Source organism: Chionomys nivalis, chromosome 4 (genome assembly GCF_950005125.1).
Source record: "Chionomys nivalis chromosome 4, mChiNiv1.1, whole genome shotgun sequence".
Taxonomy (NCBI): Eukaryota; Metazoa; Chordata; class Mammalia; order Rodentia; family Cricetidae; genus Chionomys; species Chionomys nivalis.
Window position 1 is genome coordinate 47,355,894 of NC_080089.1, and position 23,259 is coordinate 47,379,152.

General features: G+C 40.3%; 1 protein-coding gene across 5 annotated transcripts in view; it reads left to right on the forward strand.

The window, feature by feature from the left end:
- The window catches only part of Nxpe4 (neurexophilin and PC-esterase domain family member 4), a 292,750-nt gene that overhangs the window by 260,256 nt on the left and 9,235 nt on the right, over window positions 1-23,259 (forward strand). For 2 of the 5 annotated variants that reach the window (XM_057767684.1, XM_057767688.1), the window contains exons 2-4: window positions 11,857-11,977; window positions 21,549-21,635; window positions 23,057-23,159. In XM_057767684.1, the coding sequence (XP_057623667.1) occupies window positions 21,610-21,635; window positions 23,057-23,159 (129 nt within the window). In that variant the 5' untranslated portion in view covers window positions 11,857-11,977; window positions 21,549-21,609. Of the gene's footprint in view, window positions 1-4,009; window positions 4,106-11,856; window positions 11,978-21,548; window positions 21,636-23,056; window positions 23,160-23,259 lie in introns of all 5 variants that reach the window. The other 3 variants (XM_057767686.1, XM_057767689.1, XM_057767687.1) reach the window with 3 other exon arrangements.

The window sequence follows — 23,259 nt, forward strand, 5'->3', positions numbered from 1 at the left end:
TGATTTTGTTAATTTGGATATTCTCTCTCTGCCTTTTGGTTAGTTTGGATAAAGGTTTGTCTATTTTGTTGATTTTCTCAAAGAACCAACTCTTTGTCTCATTCTTTATATTGTTTTCTTTGTTCCTATTTTGTTGATTTAAGCTCTCACTTTATTTCCTGCCATCTAGTTCTCTTAGGTGAGTTTGCTTCTTTTTGTTCTAAAGTTTTCAAATGTTCTGTTAGTTCACTAGTGTGGGATATTTCCAGCTTCTTTATGTAGCCATTTAGTGCTATGATCTTGCCTCTTAACACTGCTTTCATTGTATCCTATAAATTTGAGTATGTTTTGTGGTCATTTTCATTGAATTTTAGGAAGTCTTTAATTTCTCCCTTTATTTCTTCCTTGATCCATTGATGATTCATGTGAGAATTGTTCAATTTCCACATGTTTGTGGGGTTTCTGGAATTAGTACTGCTGTTGACTTCTAGTTTTATACCATGGTGATCTAATAAGGTACATTGGGTTATTCCAATTTTTTTTTATCTGTTGAGGTTTTTTTGTCACCAAGTATGTGGTAAGTTTTTGAGAAGGTTCCATGAGGTGTTGAGAAGAAGGTATATTCTTTTCTGTTTAGATGGAATATTCTATAGATGTCTGTTAAGTCCATTTGAGTCATAACATCTGTTAGTTCTCTTATTTCTCTATTCATTTTTTGTCTGATGACCTGTCCAGTGGTGAGGGGGGAGTGTTGAAGCCTCCCACTATTAGTGTGTGGGGTTTAGTCTATGATTTAAGCTTTAGAAGTGTTTCTTTTACATATGAGGATGCCCTTGTATTTGGGGCATAGATGTTGAGTATTGTAATTTCCTCACGATGGATTTTTCCTGTGACTAATATGAAATAACATATAAGTTTCTAAAGAATAATAATAAAATAAGATTTAAAAAAGCTACCACATTGGAATAAGACAAAACAATTGAACAGAAGGAAAGGGGGCTAAGAAAAGGAACAAGAAATAGATACAGACACAGAGACCTACTTGTTTGCACACTCAGGAATCCCATAAGAACACTAGCCTGGAATCCATAATATATATGCAAAGACCTGTGAGAAAAACAGACAGAAAAAATTATATATATATATAAAATTATATATATAATAAAATTTAAATAAATTTTATAAATAAATAAATAAAAATTAAAAAGTCTTGACACATTATGAAAAGAGACTTCATAGCTCCAGGGTGAAAGGCCCTCCCCCCACTTCCCTTTAGCTGCCTCCCACCCCCATCTTTCTTTCCCTCTCCTGCAATGCCAGACTTGGTCATCTGTCAACTGTAGAAGTTACACACTCTCTTTTTCCATGGCTGCACTCTGGAAGAAACTCACCATGCACAGAATAATTATCTGTTGTTGATTTTTTTTAATTTGGTCCTTTTTATTTTTCCTCCAATCAATGTTGCAGTGAATATGTCTCAAAAAATATATCTTCGTTGTCAGACTTAAAGGTTGACATAAAGATATTCCAAATTTCTCTCATGACTGAGAAAGAAATCTTCCTCTCCTGTGCATGACAGACCCTTCTTTACACCCTAATTACTTAGATAATAATTTGACTTTCAATTTTAGTTGAAAATATCCTTCACTTTCTTCATTTTTCTCCAAGAATCAGTTTGTATTCTATTGACCATATTTATTGTTCCTTCTTATTTTTTGTTTTATTGAGCTATATATTTTTATTCATGTTTCATATTATTTTACCTGCAATTGCCATCTTATCCTATTCACAATCCCCTCATTTTCACTCTTTTTGGGTTCACTGTGTTGTTTTTAGCCTTGACTCAGGTAATGAGCTTTATTTAATCTTTTTTCTTGCAGGAAGGCCATATAGATCTTGTCTCATTCCCATTTTAGTATATGTGCTGCCATTTATTCTTTTTCTCATTGCTATTTAATAACAGCATTTACATATATGTATTTCTTTCTGACTATAACCTGGTGGCATGGACAAGGATCAATATAAATGCTTTCATCATTATTCATTGTCAAATATTTTGCATTTTTACTTTTATTTACATTTGAATAAGGAATTTGCAAGTTGTCCAGATTTCCTTTGTGACTTAGCATGCAAGCTACTTTCCACTTTCATGTATACTTAAAATAATGAATTATTCTTTTTATTTCTTTGAGGTTTTATTCCCCTTACTAAGCTGGGATTTCCACCAAATATAGATATTGAGGGCTGAGGAGATGGATTTGCTATTAAAAGCTCTTGTAGAGGACCTGGGTTTAATTCTCAGCTTTCACATGGTGATTTACTAGTATCTGTAACCCCAGTTCAAACAGACGCAATGCCCTCTTCTGGCCTCTGCAGGTACTGTACACACAGGGCACACATACATACATGCAAGCAAACAGTCATATACCAAAAATATAAATAATCTTTTTAAAGTATATATAAGTAGATACTGATGGTCTTTTTATTCCTCTATTCCATACCTTTTAGCTAGCCTTTCATATATATATATATATATATTACATATAAGTAGATACCGATGGTCTTTTTATTCCTCTGTTCCATACCTTTTAGCTAGCCTTTTATATATATATATATATATATATATATATATATATATATATATTACATATAAGTAGATACCGATGGTCTTTTTATTCCTCTATTCCATACCTTTTAGCTAGCCTTTCATATTTTCTCAACTCTACTCTCGTGGATTCTTGAAGAGCTATTTAATCTGAACTTCTAGCTCCCTAATTGACTTTCAGATTAAGACTCTTCTACTAGTTTTTCCCTCTGGGGATATAGTTCAATGGTAGAATGCTTGTTTAACATTTATGAGGGCCTGGGTTTAACTCCCAATACTGAAAAGAAGTATTATGCTTTAAAAGTAATGAAATAAATCTCAGTTGTGTGACACTTATTGACAGAAAACAGAATATAGATAAAACATGTTGGAAATATCTGCTCTAGTCTCAACCCTCCCATTCCAGACCCCACCCCTCAGAAAGCCCTCCAAGGGACAGCTCCTCCCCCACAGAGCAGCTAATGACTATGCCTACAGGGTATTTAAGACCTGGTCACAAGACTTGCCTGCTGATTTCTCTCCTGCCTTTCTGAGAGTCACCTAGGAGTTGCCTAGCTCTGTTTATTAAATCTGGTTTTGTTAATTCAGTTTGATTTGGCTTCCTGCATCAGTGGAGGAGCCCAATAATGAGGGCTCCAATACTTATCAAAGCAGAATGAAAAGCTTAAAGTTAAAGCCATACATAGTATTGTATCCACAGATAGACTCATAGGATCATATCGACAAATCAGTGGGAATCTGAAGAGATGCAAATGGCAACACCAGTGTGTGTGTGTGGAAATGGTGGGATGTGTGTGGACTATTTGGTAAAGGATGTGACAACTTGAATCACTTTGTGGAGAGTTATATTTTTTCATTTGATAAGGTCTTACACATTTTTAACATTCAAATGACTATATTAACCGGCTTTCTGTCACTATTGCAAAATATCTGAGACAATTAGCTTACAAAAAAAAAAGGTTCCTTTGGACCAATGGTTAGGAGATTCTATTCAATGATCAGAGGAATCTGTTGCTTTGGGCCTCTGGTAGGGGACAAGGTGGCATCAGCAGAGCATGTGACATGATGAATCACTCATCTTATGGTCAGCAAGAAAACCACAAAAAAACAAGAAGAGACTGGGGTCTCAGTTTCCTTAAAAGGTGTTCTTCCAATGATCCACAGACCTAGAAAGCCTGTTATTATTTGAATACAAAGCCCATGCATTAAATGCTTGTGTCAGATGGTGGCCTTTGGGAAAGTGACTGGATCATGAGGGCTCTACCTTCATTTGTGAATTGGACCTTATTAGAAAGTGGGGTCGATGAGGAAGCAAGGAATAGTTAGAGCAAGTAGGAAAGTGAGACATGGTTTTAAAGGTATGGCTTGCCCTGACCCCTTCTCTCACTCTTTCTTTCTGTCTCCTGGCCACCATGAGGTAAACAGGTTCCCCTACTGCACCATCTTGCTTTTATGATGCTCTCCCTCATCCTTGCTCTCACATCAATGGAACCAGCCAATGGACTGAAACCATGAACACAAGTAAATATTTTCATTTTTATTCTTTCTTTCTTTTAATGCATGCATGCATGACAGCACATTTGTGTGAGAACACACATTTAACCACCAAGATTGTCTGTAATATTTCTCAGTTGCTTGCCCAGCTTATTCACTGTGGCAGAGTCTCTCAGTCAAATCCAGAGCTCACCAATATGGCTACTTTGACTAGGCAGCTTGCTCTAAAGATTCCCTGTGTCTGCTTTCTGAGCCTGAAGTTACAGATGTGCCATCACACCCACCCAGCATTTACATGGGTCCTGAGGATTTGAACTCTGGTTTTGACATTTGTATGACAAATACCTTAACTACTGAACCATTTCCTTTGCCAAATATACATGTTAAAATTATTATTTTTTGTCACAACAATAATAACCCAAGACTCCCCCTCTCAAGTGGTGTGGGAGGTCCTTCTATCTGTGTGTTGCTTTTATTGGTTAATGAATAAAGAACTGGCTTGGCTTATAGCATCGGAAAAAGGAGGGTGGAATCAGCGAGATGTCATGGAGCCGCTGCCAGAGATAGACGTGCTGAAACTTTGCTGGTAGGCCACAACCTTGCAGTGAGTGATTCACAGATTAATAGAAATGGGTTAAATTAATATGTAAGAGTTAGCCAATAAGAAGTTAGAGCTAATGATCCAAGCAGTAATTCAATTAATATAGTTTCTGTGTGATTACTTTAGGTTTAAGCTAGCAGGGCAGCTGGGAACCAACAAGCAGCTCACTCCCTTTTTCTAACACTCAAGGGCTTTTATGAATTACTAGTCACACCATTTTGGGGACCAAACCTTTAACAGATGTGTCTTGGGGACATTCAGCATCCAAATGATTGCATGGTTTAAGAATTCCAAAAAGCTGCCGAGTTAGTACATAGAACTCTCACACATCATATTGGACAGGAGTAGCAACTATATACCCATCTGTACCACAATGTCTAAAATCAAGAAAATAATATTAATGTATTAGTGGCTATCAACTAAACAACAAACTTAATTTGGATTTCATAAGCTTTTTTTTTTTACAAATGTCTCTTTTAAATCTTCAAAACCAATTTTGATTGCACATTGCATTTATTAATAGTTGTTATGTTTCCTTCCCCTCTTTTCTCTGTGACAGTCACTTGTCATGATTATTTTTCATGGTAATATGTTTTGGAATATGGCCCATAAGATGGATCAGTGGGTAAATGTGCTTGCCACCAGGCCAGATGACCTGAGTTTGCTATCCATGGTGGAAGGAGAGAACTTATTCTTGCAAGTTTTCCTCTAACCAATATAGGCACACCGGGTACATACCCACATCCCTACAAAATAAATGTAATAAAATTGTTAAGGGTGAGGCATATTAGTAATTGTTCATACATTTTGGAATATGCCAACAGCTGTTTTATAAAATGCATCTCAAATTTATTCTACCTCAAATTCCCCTGAGTACACTGAGGCAATATATTTTTCTAAAGAATATCACAGAAGTAGTGTACCCTTCTCATTTCAGCATGCATGAAGCTAGATATGTCCTAGTACTGATGAAGTTAGCCTTGATCCGTTAGCCATGAGAAGATCTGTTGATTTTCTCCACTGTAAAATTTTATTTTTCCATCTTAAAAATCAAAAACATGTTGATAGAGATATGTTGTTCTGTATTCTCAAACTTTGGCTTACTAATTTTAGGATTCATCATAATCACTTCTGTAATGGATTAATAAAAAATGCCGTGGATCCCCAGATCCCTGGAGGCTGCAGAGGCAGAAATGCTGTAGGTCCCTGAGCGGGGCAGCCAGTCCTAGGCAGGGATTGGCTCATGTCCCCGAGTGGCTGCAGCAGGCTACGAGGAGAGACAGACAGATGGGCATACCATGAGACCATGCTACAGGTCTCTGAAGGCAGCTGGTCCTGGGCAGGGAACCACATGGTGGTGTGCGAGAGACAGAGACAGGGATAGGCACGCTATGCAGAGGTATGATATTTATTTAGTGGGTTATGGAGAAGGAAGGAGAGCAGAGAGCAGAAAGGCAGAGAGAGAGAGAGAAAGAGAGAGAGAAGGGAGAGATAGAAGAGAGAGACAGAAAAGGAAGGAACTCAGGCTGGAAGCTGAAGATCAGCCTGCCTCAGTGGATGAAAGAAGGAGTAGTTGTTGCTTGTCTCTTAAAGAGACAGACAGACAATTACATTCCCATCTCTTTTTTATAATAAAAGGCAGGAGGTGAGGCACCATAGATTAAAGGAATTGGAGCCATGGATTGTCAAGACTTTTTCCTGCTTATTTGTGGGCATCTTCTTTGCGGGGAACCTAAGAAGGCTGGGTACTGGTCATATCCTGGCATAGCTGGTCTGTTTGTTCCTGTCTAGTGTTTGTTGTATGGAAATGTCTGGTGTCTCTTACACCTGTTTAAGATGAATCTTTCAATTCGACTCCCTGGAACTCACAAGAATTCTTTGGGTTTGTGAAAACAGAAGTTTTAGACTTATACATTATATAAACAGTAGCATATTTATGTCAGAATGACTGTGACAGATATTTTTGCACAATTAAAAGTATGTTTTAAGACTATGGAAGGCAGCATGACAGAGAAATTTGATAACTTGTACTTGTTCTCACACCTTTATAACTTGCAGGTCTTGTATTTGTAATTTGCTGAAATTTGTTTGGTGAGGTTGACCTTTTAAACTAACAAAACCTCTCAGCTGTCAAACTGCATCAGAGATCTTTGGGAAGGATAAAATTTTACTTGAGTTACTGATTAAAAAACGACAGAGAACTTTCTTGGTTGGCACCTAGAGCTACTTCTCAGGGTTCTCCATGGCTGCTGAAGGTCGTATTTGGCTTTTGCTATTTAGTGCAGGGCCTTCCAGGCTCCAGAAGATCCTATGGGCTAAGAAATCTGTAGGAAGACAAGCCTACCTTGACCTGAGCAGCTAGACTGTCAATTCCAGTGTTTTTGTCCACATCTGGAGATCTTGTTTAGATGAAAGGCAGTTGAAGGGAATTGCTGATGGACATCGTTCTGTGTCCATTTGTCTTTTGTCTTCTTTGGAGGAAATAAAGTGCTGCTGCTAGGAGCCAACCTGTCTTTTTTTTTGTTATGAAAAGTTTTTAATAATTAAATATTTAAATGCCATATTCCCCAGATCTCTAAGCAGTTGAGAGCTGTTTATCAGGTAAAACTACGGTATAGAATCTGCCTGGAGAGCTGGGTGGTGAGCTTGACTCGTAAAAAGACAGAAAGAAGAAAAAACTGCTTGTAATAGAAGGTTAATGGAAGAACTGACAATAGTATAGAACAGCTTAATATATTTTAAATCAGAGTTGGATTAAATATACTGTATTGTTGTAAGAGGCTTAAAAGTACATACCAGTTTAAGACATGAGACTCATTGTTTTATAGTCTGGAATGAGATACAATAAACAGACAATTATAACATTTAACAGTAAACATAGGTGCATTTAAGTTACATGTACGAACATGCACACAGAGTGAACAGGAATTGGGCAAAGTAGATGCTCTTGGAGGGCCCCACCAAAGGCATGCCACTGCACAAAACACACATGTAACAGAGTCAACAAGAGGAATTTAGAGACAAAAACGTAAGCAAAACGGGGGACCAGGCAGGGTATACCTCAGTAAAGATGGCAGGACTTGGTCACCTGACCTGGCTATCAGTTAAGATGGTGGTAAAGTCACCTAACCTCAGTTAAGATGGTGGTGAAGTCACCTGAACTCAGTCAAAATGGCAGCAGTCACATGTTGTATGGAAAAGTCAAAATTCTTGAGCTGCAAAGATTTTAAGCTAATAAATAAGAGAGACCTAGAGGCGTGATCCACCCTGTGGCTAAGCTGCCATGCCCCAAGCTGCAGAGGGGAGCAAAAGGCTGGAATTGAAAACAGCCGCCTCATGGATCTGACCAATCTTGTTGGCAGCAGTAGCAGTGGCAGGGACAGTCTGAAGAAACTTTCCATTTGCCTGTGCACTGAAAGTAGTTAGAAAGCTCCCATGAAAATGGAGCTGGCAGGACATTGTTGGAGAGAGGGTAGGAGCTGAAGAAGTAAGGCATTAAGGCCTGTGCTTTCAGGGCCTCTAAAAGGCATCCACCCCAGGTGTGGGGGATGGACATGGATGGCTTGCTACCCACAGCTGAAACCATGAAAACCTGTGAAAAATGGTGACATCACAAGGCCTATAACAAGATGCATAACAAGACACCCTATAGGCCGGGTGTATATCAGTGTGAACAGGCAGGGACAGTGCATGAGACCACGCCACAGGTCTCCAAAGGTAGTTGGTCCCATCCCGGGCAGTGAGCCATGCAGTGGGTGAGAGATAGCTGGATAGGCATGCTATGCAGAGTGAGGTTATTTATTTAGTGGGTTATGGAGGGGAAAGGGAGAAGGGGAGAAGAGAAGAGAGGCATAGAGAAAAAGGGAGAGAGAGAGAGAGAGAGAGAGAGAGAGAGAGAGAGAGAGAGAAGGGTGATATGAAAGCTGCCTCTTCAAGAGGGAGACAGAAAAGAGGAGGAGACTTAGGCTGCAAGCAGGAAGGAAGAAGAGCTGCCTGCCTCAGCGGATGGGGGAGAGAGTGGGCGTGGCTTGTCTCTTAAAGAGACAGGACAGACCATTACAACTTCTTTTAAAGATTTTCTTTCTCAAGCATGTGCCTCCCCTCCTTTTTTGACTTGTACTGTTTCAGCTTTTGAAGTTGGGATTCTCCCAGCTTAGGTTTTTGTACAATTTTAGCCTGACCTCTGGTTCTTGTTTTGTTGTTGTTGTTGCTGTTGCTTTTGTTTGTTTGTTTTTTAAGTAACACCTAAGTCTTATATAGTGTTCCAGGCTATTATGTCCCATCTCAAAGTCCTGGAATCAATCAAATGCTTCTCCCAGGAACTCTGATTTTATTTATTGAGAGTTTGTAAATCAAAGTCTGGGAACTGATTATTATTATTGTTGTTGTTGTAAAGCAACTTAGAGATCAGAGCTTCAGAATGCATCTGTGTACAGACACTTGTGTAGGTACAAATATAAGTCTGTGGATCTATTTTGAAGACAAGAGCCTATATTGACAGCTCTAATTCAAATCAATTTCCACAAGGAAATTCTTTTGAATAGAAGCATCCATTTTCTTTCTTGTTACTTCTTCATTCTAAAATATGTTTGATCTGGCTTTTTCAAGGACAAGCTTGTCCCTTTGTGGATTTAGACACTCAGATCTCAGGTCACTGCTATTCTGCTATTCCTATTTTTGGATTGATGTTTGAGACCTTGAGAGTCACTTCCTGAGCTTCATTTCCTTCCCTTGGCTGTGTCTTTTTCTTCTGTCTACTGGGATATTTCATTTAATCTCCATAAAGCATTGTTATCATTTCTTCTTTTCAAAAGTAATATTAGTGGTTACCACTAAGGATTTGTAAGGAAAATAAGTGTTGCAGTGGTTTGAATAAGAATGTCCCCATGGGCTCAGATATTTGAATACTTGGTCCCCAGTTGGCAACACTGATCGGGGAGGTTGAAAAGACACAGCCTGGCGAGAGGAAGTGACTCACTTGGGGATCGCTTTGAGCTCTCTCTCAACTTCACGCTTGGGGTTGAGGATGTTTTCTCTCAACTTTCCACTGCTGATGCCATGTCTGTGGTATGCCGCCATTCCTTTCTCCTATGATGGCCTTTTAGCACTCTGAATCCCTAGCTAAAATAAACTTTCTTGCATGAGTTGCTTTGGAGTATGACGCTCTATTCCTGCAACAGGAAGATATTATTACAGTTGTTCTGTTCTTTTAGTTAGAGAATAACACAAGAAAAAAGTGTCTGTATGTGATAAATAAAAACTTTTTATCATTGGTTAGTTGAACCCACAGTGAGAGAACCAATGGATGTGAAAGGCTGGCTGTACATAAATGAACCCAATTTCTGTTTTAACTTACTATTATCTGGTTTGTTTCCCCCAGTTATTCTAGTTACTTCCTTCCTTCCTCTTTTCCTTCCTTCCCTCCCTCCTTCCTTCTTTGCTTTCTTCCCTTTAACCTTCTTATTTTACGTATATGGGTGTTTTGTTGGTATGTCTGTGCACTATATAAATGCAATGCCCATGAGGTCAGAAGCATCAGATCCTCCAGGCTAGAGTTAAAAATGGATGTAAGCAATCAGGTGGGTGCTGGGAATTGAAGCTGGGTTCTCTAAAAGAACAGTCAATGCTCTTAACCACTGAACCATCTTTCCGGTCCCTGAATTTGTTTTCTTATCCTGATATTTGTAGAAATCCTGGAGTGGAATATTTCAGAACTTCCACTTTAGGACCCAGAGTTGTACATCAGGTTTGCAGTCTGGATGACCCTCTTCAGTTTGATCTGCAGAATTTGCAGTCCCTCTGTGGACACGACACTAGTCTTGCACGTTGGAATTTATGAATATGACCCAAGCATAGTTTTCCTTGATTTGGAGATAATTATCACTTGGTCTGCAAAAGCCATGTACTTCGCTTACTCATGGATGGCTGACTGCAGATAAGAATTTATAGAGAAAGTCACACTCCTGAAGGCATAAATAGCCCACACCACTTTTTAAGAAGCATGATTCTCTGCTTCAGCTACTGGAAAAGAATGAAGGTTCTGGGTTGTACTACATTTCAGCATTTCAGAAGAGACAGAACCTGGCTTCATGGTGCAGGACTATAATCTCAAGTACTTAGGAGACTGAGGTGAGAGGATCACAAAATCGAAGTGAGCCTGGGCTATACAGAGAGTTAATTCCAGGCCAACGTAAGCAATGCAGCATTGTATCAAAACAAATAGACCACTTGCCCAGCATGTACAAGGCTCTGTGCTTAATCCCTAACATTGAATCAAAGCAGAAAGAAAAGAGAGAAATTGGTAGAAGACAGAAAGGAAAGGAGGCAAGCTAGGGGGAGGCAGGGAGGGCAGCCAGAGCAGGGCAGGGCATGGAGGGAGGAGCAAGGTAGGGAGGGCAAGGAGGGCAGGGCGGGGCATGGAGTGAGAGGCAGGCCAGGGTGCAGAAGGCAGGGCAGAGAGGGCAGGGTGGGAGGAAATCCATCTTCTGAACAATCCAATCTGTACATGAAAACTAAATCTGATCATTGCATAAGTTGCCATTGATCAGGAAGATTCTATCTTTGTAAACCCATGCCCAGGATCATTGCTGATGTATCCGGTCCCAGACTCAAGAGTACAGCTAGATACTGGCTGCCTAGGGCCATGGAAAGGCAGCCTGACGTCCATCAGAAGAGACTAGAAAGCTGCTAAGTATACCATATATATACTATACTCGGCACATCACCTCCAGCCTCCTCTGCTTATAAAGGACATAAAGAAGCAAAGCAGATGAACACAGGTGTACTGAACATCGGGGGCACCTGAACCTTGGCTGCTGACCAAGAGAGAGCTCTGAGAACCCAGCATATGTATGCCAACAGTCGTGCATGCCATAGTCACAAAAGCATCAGGCATAAAGAACACATCGTCTACCACATAACACTTTACATATGCAGCCGCACAGCTGGTCATCATGGGAGGCAGCTTCTGTTCAGCTCAGTTCTGTTCTCGGCCCTAGGAAAGATATCATTTCCTTTGAAAGAGCACGGTGTAATACTGCCATCTGCCACCTCCAAGCCACAACTTCAGGAATGTGCTGGAGCTGTTCCAGGGTGACCTGCCAGCCTGTGGTTCTGGGTTTGTTTGGTTTTTTTAATGAACATGTGACTCACAGCTGTTTCTTTTACTTCCTGACAGATGAGAAGACGTGGCAGTTGACAGGTGAGGAACCAACAGAAATCCACAGCATCTGGAGCTTCTAGGGCATGGTTCTGAAGTGGGTGTCCTTGCTGAATGTCATCGCGCGCACTGCAATGTGGTAAGTGGAATGTGACCATGAACCCTGACATGTCAGTTCATACCTGATTGATGCCATGGTGTGATTTCATTGAATGAGTCACAGAACTCCCGTAGACCACAAGTACAAAAGGCTTCATGGGTAACTCCGGGAAGGATCTGATCCAAGGTACAGAGGGTGCATCTGGGGAAGACTTTGCTGTTGGCAGCGCAGAACATCACTTGACAAGAGACAAGTACAATCTTTTTCTTGTTTAGTGAGCATTTAAATAATATGCTACTTCCTAGGCAACATAAGGTTTTCAAGATAGTTTTCTTGACTGGTCCTGTTGCATTCTCTGGGCCTTTGCTGTTACGCATTTGACTTTCGTATGCGCTCAGTGCACTGGGCAGCATCTGCCATATTTGCTGGATAAAACTGTTTATCTTGTGGAGGAATTGAAAGTGCAGGGTGGTCGATTCTTCTTCACTTCCATAATCACATTTCTTTGTACAGAATTAACTTGACTGCTGGTTTCATATTCCTCCATGATAAAGAACTCCTGGTAAAGAATTATGTCTTTACTTATCTTAAAAGAAAACATTTTGAGCTGGAGAGATGGCTCAGCCATTAAAGGCTAGACTCACAAACAAAAATATAAGGAAATATTATTACTCAATTTTTAAAAGTCATATTGCTAAGGCTCTGAATCTCATAGTGTTTTTTTAAGTTTTGTAAGAATTGTGTCTGTTAGCATGGTTCCTGGCAGTCTGTCATAACACTTATTATAACTAATTTGACCTTCTTCTCTGGTTGTCTTTGGGAATTACCTCTTTGTCTTTGATTTTCAATAGTTTGCATGTTCACCTTTCTGCAATTTTTTTGAAATAAGGTTTCTCTGTGTAGCACTGGCTATCCTGGAACTTGCAACATAGGCCAGACTAGCCACAAATTCAGAGATCCACCTGACTCAACCTCCTAAGTGCCTGAATTAAAAGTGTGTGCTACCGTGCACAGCCAGTCTATTTTTTTTTTTTTGCTATGGACTTTGCCATATAATAATAGAAATTTTTGAAAGTTTTCCTATTGGAAAATTCCCATATCCATGCCGTCTATGAACTTGCTCTATGCCCCACCCCATATAAATGTGTCATTTTGTCCTCTACCTTTCTTTTTTTTTCCAACAAAAATATTTATTGAGTTGACTCTTCATTAGATATTCTGGTGAGTTAACACCATCTTGCATGCTTTTTGACACATCAACTCATGTTGTTTACAAAAGCAGTTAGCAATGTAGAAAAAAGCATCAAACACATTGATAATAAGCTCTATAAGAACAGAAGAGCAAGTTAATGATTGGACTCTTGTTAGATCAGAAGAGAAAACCAGATTTCTCTAATCATTGTAAACAGCTCCTCCTGAGGGCCAAATACAAGGCAAAAGTAGGTAGAACAACTATATCTGTCTCAGCTCAGACAGAGCCTCTATCCCAGCATGCAGATTGAGGAAAAGCACAAGTTCAGGTAATGGGAAGATGAAGGAAACATCTGTTCTCAGGGTGCATGCTTGTTTTTTTACAGCTCCTTCAAATACCGCAGTGCTGGCTCTAAGATTAAGTTTTTTCCAGAATGGAATCCCCGCAAGGCCAGGTCAATTCTCCGATGACTCAGGGACAAGTTGTAAATGAGATTGTAGTTGTGAATGAGGCGTCTGGCTCTTTCCTTTTCCAGAACTCCTGTGATGACATTGGTAGATTATTTTTTTTTAAATGAGGAAAGAAGAATTAAGGAAAGATATAGGTTAGCTTGAATGAGTTGTAGGTAGATGTTAAACACTAATGTTTTAAGACTTTAAGACCTCCTGAGCGAATTGGGAGCATGAGGACCTTGAGAAAGAGTTGAAGGGGAAAGGAGAAGCGGGGAAGGGAGTAGAGAAAATATAGAGTTCAACAAAAAATTGATTTAAAAAGATTCTTTAAATTAGCTTAAGACATTTAGAGTCTTGGATATGACTTATAGATCTTAGGGAGTGACTTCAGGGTAGAATAAAGCAGATGGGTCCAGTAACACCACACATATGTTCTAAAGAAATCAAGCTCATTTTTTTTTATTTTTTATTTTTTTTATTGAAAAAAAAAACTTCCACCTCCTCCCCGCCTCCCATTTCCCTCCCCCTCTTCCTGTCCTCTCCCCCTTCCCCCACTCCTCTTCTCCTCCCTCTCCAGTCCCAAGAGCAGTCAGGGTTCCCTGCCCTGTGGAAAGTCCAAGGACCTCCCCCCTTCATCCAGGTCTAGGAAGGTGAACATCCAAACTGTCTAGGCTCCCACAAAGCCAGAACATGAAGTAGGATCAAAACCCCGTGCCATTGTCCTTGGCCTCTCGTCAGCTCTCATTGTCCGCCATGTTCAGAGAGTCCGGTTTTATCCCATGCTTTTTCAGTCACAGTCCAGCTGGCCTTGGTGAGCTCCCGATAGATCGGCCCCACTGTCTCAGTGGGTGGGTGCACCCCTCGTGGTCCTGACTTCCTTGTTCATGTTCTCCCTCCTTCTGCTCCTCATTAGGACCTTGGGAGCTCAGTCCGGTGCTCCAGTGTGGGTCTCTGTCTCTATCTCCATCCATCGCTAGATGAAGGTTCTATGGTGATATGCAAGATATTCATCAGTATGGCTATAGGATAGGTTCATTTCAGGTTCCCTATCCTCAGGTGCCCAAGGAACTAACTGGGGACATTGCCCTGGGCACCTGGTAGCCACTCCAAGTTCAAGTCTCTTGCCAACCCTTAGGTGGCTCCCTTAACTAAGATATGAGTTTCCCTGCTCCCCTATCCAACCTTCCTTTATCCCCAATCATCCCGTTTCCCCAAGTTCCCCTCATCCTCTCCTTCACACTTTTCTCTCCCCATCTCCCCTTACCCCCATCCCACCCCACCCCCAAGATTCCAATTTTTTGCCCGGCAATCTTGTCTATTTCCCATAGCCAGGAGGATAACTATATGTTTTTCCTTAGGTTTACCCTCTTGCTTAGCTTCTTTAGGATCACAAATTATAGACTCAGTGGCCCCTATCCATGGCTAGAAACCAATTATGAGTGAGTACATCCCATGATCTTCTTTTTGGGTCTGGGTTACCTCACTCAGGATAGTATTTTCTATTTCCATCCATTTGCATGCAAAATTTGAGAAGTCATTGTTTTTTTACCACAGAGTAGTACTCTAATGTGTATATATTCCACACTTTCTTCATCCATTCTTCCATTGAAGGACATCTTCAACAGGCTTCATTTTTTTGGTTGAAATTGTATATTTTGTACATAATAGTACAGATTTGAGTAAGTTACTACTTTGTGATCATAGAACATTCTTCCTCTCTCTTTTTCTCTCTCTGTTTCCTTCCTTCCCTGGCTTCTTCCTTCTGGCCCGTCACCAGACCATCTTGTAGTACCTTATCCCTCCTGCTCTGTTTTTTAGCTACCCTCATCACAAAGCTTGTTACATTTGTGTGTGTGCATGCACGTGCACATGTGTGCACCCATACATACATATGTGCACAGTGCATGTGTAAAGGTCAGAGGGCAACTTTTTTTTTTTTTTTTTTTTTTGGTTTTTCGAGACAGGGTTTCTCCGTAGCTTTTTGGTTCCTGTCCTGGAACTAACTCTTGTAGACCAGGCTGGCTGAACTCCCAGAGATCTGCCTGCCTCTGCCTCCCGAGTGCTGGGATTAAAGGCGTGCGCCATCACCGCCCGGCTCAGAGGGCAACTTTTAGGAGCTGGTTCTCTCCTTCCATCTGGGTATTGAATGAGGGTTGGCAGCCTTGGTGACAAGTGCTTTACAGGCAGATCTCTGAGAGTTCAAGGCCAGTTTGGTTTACAAGAGATAGTTCCAGGACAGTCAGACAAACCCTTCCCAAAAAAACTATAAAAAAAGAAGAAAGAGTTGCCATGGTCATGGTGTCACTTCACAGCAATAAACCCTAAGACAAAGGTCATTCATTTTCAATGCCAGAAAACCTCTGACCACACAGATAGAGCAAAAGTCACCAGACTAGAGAGCAAGTCCTTTCCAGCCTTCTGTCCATTTAATCCCCCTAGAGGAACAAACCAGCTGGTCAGTGGTGGCACACACCTTTAATCCCAGTACTCAGGAGGTAGAAGAAGGAGGAGTTTGAGGCCAACCTGGTCTACAGAATGAGATTCAGAACAGCCCCAGCTACACAGAGAAACCCTGTGTTGGGGGGAAAAAAGGAACAACCATGTATGCTTAAAATTCCAGGTTTTAGTGCATGTGTATGAGCACAAAGATCTCCAAGCCTCCTACAGAGATCTACCAGCCAAATGCTAGGATTACCCAGCTTTTGCTTTCTCTTTTATTTTGTTTTGTTTTGTTGTTTTGAGTTATAGTTGTTAATAAGAGTCTTTGACTATCAGTCCAAGGTATCAGAAAGAAATTATAAAGTAAAAAATAATTCTACAGCTCTATTAACCTTTACACTTGAAGACTCAGAGCCCAAAATGTGTTTTTACTTGCACCTTCCTGGACACAGCTTATCCTTCAACAAGAAGCAGTGTTTAAGAATCTCCTTGCCTCATGCTCTGGTCAAAATGATGCCAATGGTCCCATCTCCAAAACCTATGGCCTTCTGACCTACTTAGCTTTGTCACCTCAACACAGCCTGGAGTCATCTTAGAGAAAAGTTCCCAATGAGAAACTGATATTAGATCAACAGATGAGATTGTAGGCATGTCTATGGGGGAATTGTGTTATTAACCGATATTGGAGGGCCCAGTCTATTTTGGGGCACCCATCTCTAGGCAGGAGGTCCTGGGAAGTATAAGAAAGCAACCTAAGAAGAGAAGGAAGGAGTCAGACAGTGAGCCCATAAGTAGTGTTCTTCAATGGTTCCTGTCTCCAGGCTTCTTCCTTGAGTTTCTTTGATGAGTTTCCTCTGTGATGAACTGTGACCTACAAGTATAAGGGGAAACAGTCCCTGCCCTATCCAGGATTGATTTCAATTGGAGCATTTTATAATAGCAACAGTATAAAACTAGAATACCCTCCAAGTTCTTAGCTCTTGCCTAGAATAGAGTATAAGCAGAGGCTGTTTATTTGTTCCTGGCTGCCTAGACACAACATAATCACACAGAAACTATGTTAATTGCAATACTGCTTGGTCAATGACTCTAGTGTATTCCTAGATAGCGCTTACATCCTGAATTAACCCATTTCTATTATTTTATATTTTACCACAAGGCTCGTGGTTTACCAGTAAGGTTCCAGGGCATCTGTCTCCTTCAGCAGCTACATGGCATCTCTCTGACTCTGCCCCTTTTCCTCCTTTATCTCTGCTCAGAATTCCAGCTTTGCCCTATTCTGCACTGCCATAGGCCCAAAGAAGATTCTTAGATTCTTTATTAACTAATGGCAATAAAACACATTCATAGCATACAGAAGTGAATTCCACATCAATAGAGGTTTTTCTATAATATGACAACAGAGGATATTTCCTTTACATAAAGTCTACACCCCATAAATAGGGGTTAGATTGCATCAGGGCTTCAAAAAGATGTCTGCAACATCCAGAGCTGCCTGGGCAGTCAGGCCTGCATTTCTTCTTTCTGCTAGTTAAATCTTCAAGTCTAATCATCCATGAGCAGCCACCTAAACAGTAAGAGAATGCCCACCCTTCAGGGTTCTTTGAAGGGCAGCAGTAATAATTTGCACAAGAGAAGAGATTCAAGTCCACATTGAGAATCAGACAAGATTGCCTCCAGAGAAGCAATAAGTCCAGTGGGGGAACACTGCACTTTAAACTATGCATCCTCTTCTATTCCAAAATAGGATGCTTGTCGCTAATGTCTGCACCCAAGAGATTCCATATCACCTATAGTTTCTTCAAGCAAAGAAGCTTGTACTTACTTTGCCACTAGAAGATCCTTGGAGATGGAGGAGTTCCAGTCATTTCCCCAAGGACAAGACTTCTTAAAAATTCTAAAACTAAATCCCTCCTCTTCTATCTTGGGGATAAAAATCACAGTTGGGCAAACCTGTGCACATAAAGTTTGATCCAAAGTTGACCAGATGGGTAGGTGCTCCTACTCACCTCCTGTGGTGCAGAATCCACTAGAGATGTTTAAGACATCAACCACATCTCTATCGGAATGAACAGATCTGTCTACTTGACTAGAAGGTGAAGAGCCCTTTCCAAAATAAGAGAAAACACAGGACACATGCTGCTAGTGTTGGAATTTCCGAAGTTCAGTGAGTTCAAATAAAAGGCACATAGACATCTGGCTTCCTGCCTCATTTTCATGGGTATAGATGGAGACTGGTCATTGTTTTCCCGGATGCCCAGACCCGAATAATCACACAGAAACTATATTAATTACAACACTGTTTGGCCAGTGACTCAGGCATATTTCTTATATCATGAATTAACCCATTTCTATTAATCTATGTATCACCACAATTCTGTGACCTAATGGTAAAGTTTCTGTGTGTCTTTCTCCTTCGACAGCCACATAGTCTCTCATTGATTCCACCTACTCTCTCTCTCTATCTCTGTTCTGATTTCCTGTCTGGCTTTACTCTGTTAAGCTATTGGCCCAAACAGCTTTATTCATCAACCAATTAAAAACAACACATATACAGAAGGATATCCCACATCATCTCCCCTTAGTAAAATTACAAATGCAAAACAGTTATCAGGCAAGAATTACAGTTACAATATTTAATCCATTTATATTTGGCAAATTAAAGAAAATACTCTATCATTTATTCAGTCTTTGTAAATCTAAAGTTTTATATCTAGTTTATTCTTTATCATAAATAAGGAAAACTATAACTGTCTTCAACTCTTCAAAGACCAGAAGGATATACCTAAGTAAACAGGAAGTGCATTATGAACAGCTTACAAAGCTCTAGAATTGACAGAAACATCTTGCTGCCTGAACAGTCATTAAAAGTTTTTCTGTAATGTTGGTGCATCCATCTTCAGCCTAAAGACCCATAGTATCTGGCAGACTTTTCCATGAAGCAGGAAATTTGAAGATCTAGTCTGCCATGTACTGGCGAAGTTCATCAGTTGCTTTCTTCTGTGTCCTGCAGTATGTCTGGCAGTTTCTACTGTGAAGAGGGAACCCTGAAGGACTGTCTCACCTTCTTTAGGCAAGTTCACTAGTCACTTTTCTGTGGGTCCTACATGTCCAGTTCATACAGCATACCATCAAATAGTCCAGGCAAGAACAGATTCTTGCCTAAATGGCTAGCCTTGTCACATTGAAGACAAATCCCATAATAAGTTTCTCTGATGCCCCTCAATCTCTCTGAAATAATTGGTGCTGCCAGAAAGAGACATGTCTCACTGTCAAAAGAAGTCTAAGTTCTTAAAACCTTTTAAATGCCATGTTCTGTAGTTCTTTACAATGTTGAAGATTATCTATCTAACTGAAATAAATCTCTGCATATCTAGAAAACCTAACTAACATGACTACAAGTTTGACTATGATAAATTGTTAAAAATATTTTCTAACACGCAAAAATCCCATTCAAGCCAAATCACAACAAGCCAAATTAAAGGATATCCAGGTTTAATAGGATTCCTGCATTCTCAGGTGGCCCTGAGGGGAATTGGGAAGCTGCCAATGCGACCATGGGGGGGAGTGGGAGGAGACCACAAAGGAACTTCCGGGGAGCAGTTTAAATAGACTGGGGAAGTGGTCCTGATCTCCTTTGGAAAAGGGTCAAGGTTTCGCGGGCTGACTTGACCTTCCTCATGGGAGGAGTCAAGGTTTGATGGGTACAGGGGTGGGGCCTCCAAAGATGGAGGCCAGAGACCAAGATTTACATAAATGACTATTAATCTGTAATTTTTAATTATACATTACATTTTTAAATGAGCTACACAAACACAATATCTTAAATAAGAGCAGAAATATATATACACAGGGTAACAAAAATCAACCTTAAATTTGTATCAATAGACCAAGATCCATACCAATATAAGTATTTATATCATATCCTTCTTATTTCTTTAAGAAATTGACTGTGACCATTATTATAAACAACCCTTTTAAAATGAAAATAAACATTTATAAACAATCATTTTGGGAATTGGGCATAGTTTTCTCCAAACTGCTTTCTGCTGTTTGTTGGGTGAAGTATTTTTAGATGTTCACAGAGACTTTTTGGGGAATCTTGTTCTATCAAACCACATTAGCCTGGAAGGAATTCACAGGTTCCCATGCTCTGTGGAAACAAAAGCAGAACCTCTTTTCCAAAGCAACATAGCCTTAGACTCAAATTTTAAAGTCAAATTACCTTTAAAATATATATGTTGGTTTAGCTTAGAAACCTCCAAAAACAAATGTCTCTCTGCAGACAAAAATTTCAAAGAAAATGCAATAATATGCATAATCTAGACTCTCTGTGTGTTTTCCATCTTTATGTGGCTTATTTTTTCTTTACTCCTTTAATCTATGACTGTCTGTACTCTGTAAAATTACTTTTACTGTCTCTTTAAAAAATTTACTTCTTTTTATAACTGTCTATACTCTTTCTTCTCTCTCCCAAGCCTGTGTACATTTTTTAAAACACTGTGTCTCGTTTAGAGGTCTTTTATGTCTGAGTCTGTCCTATTGTGTATCTGAAATCCTTTTCTGACAAGAAGCATTTTAAAATGGTAAGCAGTGTGCTTGCAGCTGGTTTTGTATAATTTTGAACTTTACACATTTGAAAATCTGCTCAAGATCTGTGAAAGACAGTAACAAGTCTTCTCCCTAGACTCCCAGCATTTCTGTATTAGCTATTTTGGTTGCTGAGGCTGTGACAAGATGTCCGACTCCAACAACTCAAAGGATGAAAGGTGTCTTTTAGCACATTGGTTCATGTTCACATGGCTCCATGTATGAGGCATGAAGGCAGAGGAGTTTCTTCATGGCTTACAGGAAGCAGAGAGAAGGAGGGTTTACATGGGAGGAGCTAGGGCAAAACATAGTCATAAGGATGCAGAGATAGAGGGACTTTTAAGCATAATGGCAGTTACTAAGCAGTTCCTCGGAGCTACCTGAACTTGGCCATGTCACATACATTTATTTGAATGTAGAAAATATTCTGAGAGTCAGAGACCATGAAAACAGGAACCTGGGCCTCACCGTTTTAGACCTCACTGGGTGACCTTGGTAAATGATTTAAACTCACTCTTTACCCTCATTTCACACTTCACGAAGCCAGGAAGATCTAGTTTGAATGTTTCATGAAAAGATGCCAATTCACATAAAGTATCAATGTCTACACGGAGAGAGCTCATTAAAATCTTTAAGTCTGTTGACTCAGAGAGGCTATAATCTTGGGAAGTTGCTGCCACCTGCATTCCCAGAGACAGTTAAACAAATCTATCCCAATTCCTATAGAGTCCAATTGAGTGATCCAGTCCCAGTCACATAAAGTTAGAACAGTTTTTCTCAAAAGCCATGGTACGGAAACAAAGTATTACTATGGCCGGTTTGATAGAACCTGACTAACAATGCTGAAAAGTCAGGATTTTTCTTCCTGAAAGAGGATTTGAGTCTAGCTTGTCTGCTTTTATGTTTTTGTTTGTTTGTTGCTGCTGTTGTTTTTAAGATTAGATGGTGAAAGCAAGAAGATCTGGAGTCTGAGGCTATCCAGGGCTACATGAAAGTCTATGAAAAACAGCAAGAAGATGGAAAGGTTGGTGATGTATTCAGACAACATAAGCTCTTAGAAAGGACAATGTAAACAAGACTTGTGAAGAGGGCCCCAAGGGTCCAACTGCTGTTTCCTGTGGGCCCAATGCATATATCTGAGGCACCTACTCTTTCTAGTACTCTTTCTATCAGAACAAGAACACAAATCCCCAGTGGCTTCAAACCTGTGACTCTCATCCTGTTAGTCTGAGATACTGTAATCCTTATTAACGTTCTCCTCTTAACCACATCCGAGGTGGTTTCTCATTTTACGCAGTGTACTGTCCACAGAGTAATGTGCATCTTAATCTTGGTTACTGGGTCTTCACAGCAAGGCTCAGATAGAAACTCACAAGTCAGTCCCCATGGGAGTACTTACCGTCTGCTTGTCAGACTTAGACTTCCAGTGTCCCCCTCCATTACAATCGTATTCTGTACTATGCAAAGTATTCTGTCTTTCATTTCAACCTCTGCTTGACCTGGTCACTGCTGTTTTATCATCCAGGCTCCTCCTTAGGGCAAAGGGCTTGAATCCCACTGAAAAGTAGTTTCTACCCTATGCCCCACAGCTTGTATCTGTGATGTGTTTTGGTGCAGGAAGGCCGCACAGTGGTAGCACCCTACTGGCCACAGAAGGAACCTGCCCATCAAGCTCACCCAGTTCTTAGAAATGAGACTAAACCTGGCCTTTATATTAAAGGTATAAAAACCAAGAGTAGCAGGGTAAGGGGCAATATTTGTTCTCAGGTGCTAAATCCTTTTGTGTATAAACTAAGAATCCAGAACAAAAAGTGATTCTAAGAAGTTTTGAGGGGTATAAAGTTTTATAAGGGTGGTGTTCAAACAAGATAATTTGTCTTTTCTTACATTCATGGGCTAATGTCCAGGATCTCTACTATTAAACAGTAACTCCGCCCAGGTAATCTAACCAGAAAAAGATAGCTCAGGCTTCAGGTCAAAGACGAATGTTCATATAAACAGAAGGAGACAATGGCTAAGGCTTCAAGATTTCTTTTTTAAGTATATAGATGTGAGTTTTAAAGTAATTCTTTTTATAGTTGAGAGGTGTTACAAGAAAAGGACCACATGAAAGTTGGTGGACCAACATCTATTAGACGTTCTCATGGTTCTTAGAGGCCATTGTTTGTGAAGTGTTTTGCCTGATCTTTGTAGTTAAGAGGAAAGGAACGAGAACCTGTGAGGTGGCGCAGCCTGGAGGAGTCACGCAGATGTGAGTGTCCCGCCTACTTCAGGTTCCCAGTGCCTTAGCTGCTGGTGGGCTCCAAGCTGAGAGCTAAGGGCATGGCAGCAGCCAGGGAGAACTGATATCTTAACTGAGGGTGCTACGGTGAGCGGGCTACACCTTCGTGTGCTTGCCTTTCTCTTTCGCTTTGTGATGCTTGCTTTCCTCTGATTGTCTCGTAGGATTCGAACCATGAAAACGATGACCAGTCGTAAGTCACTGTGGGTGCTGCTGTTGATAATTATCTTCTGGGTCTCTTTTACAGTTTTCAGAAACCCATCGAAGGTAGGATTTTCTCTCTTTTCCTGTTTTACTGGATACTATGTGCCTAGGAAAATGTAAGCTGCAAAGACCCACAAATTGCAACGGAGATGGGGTGTACTCA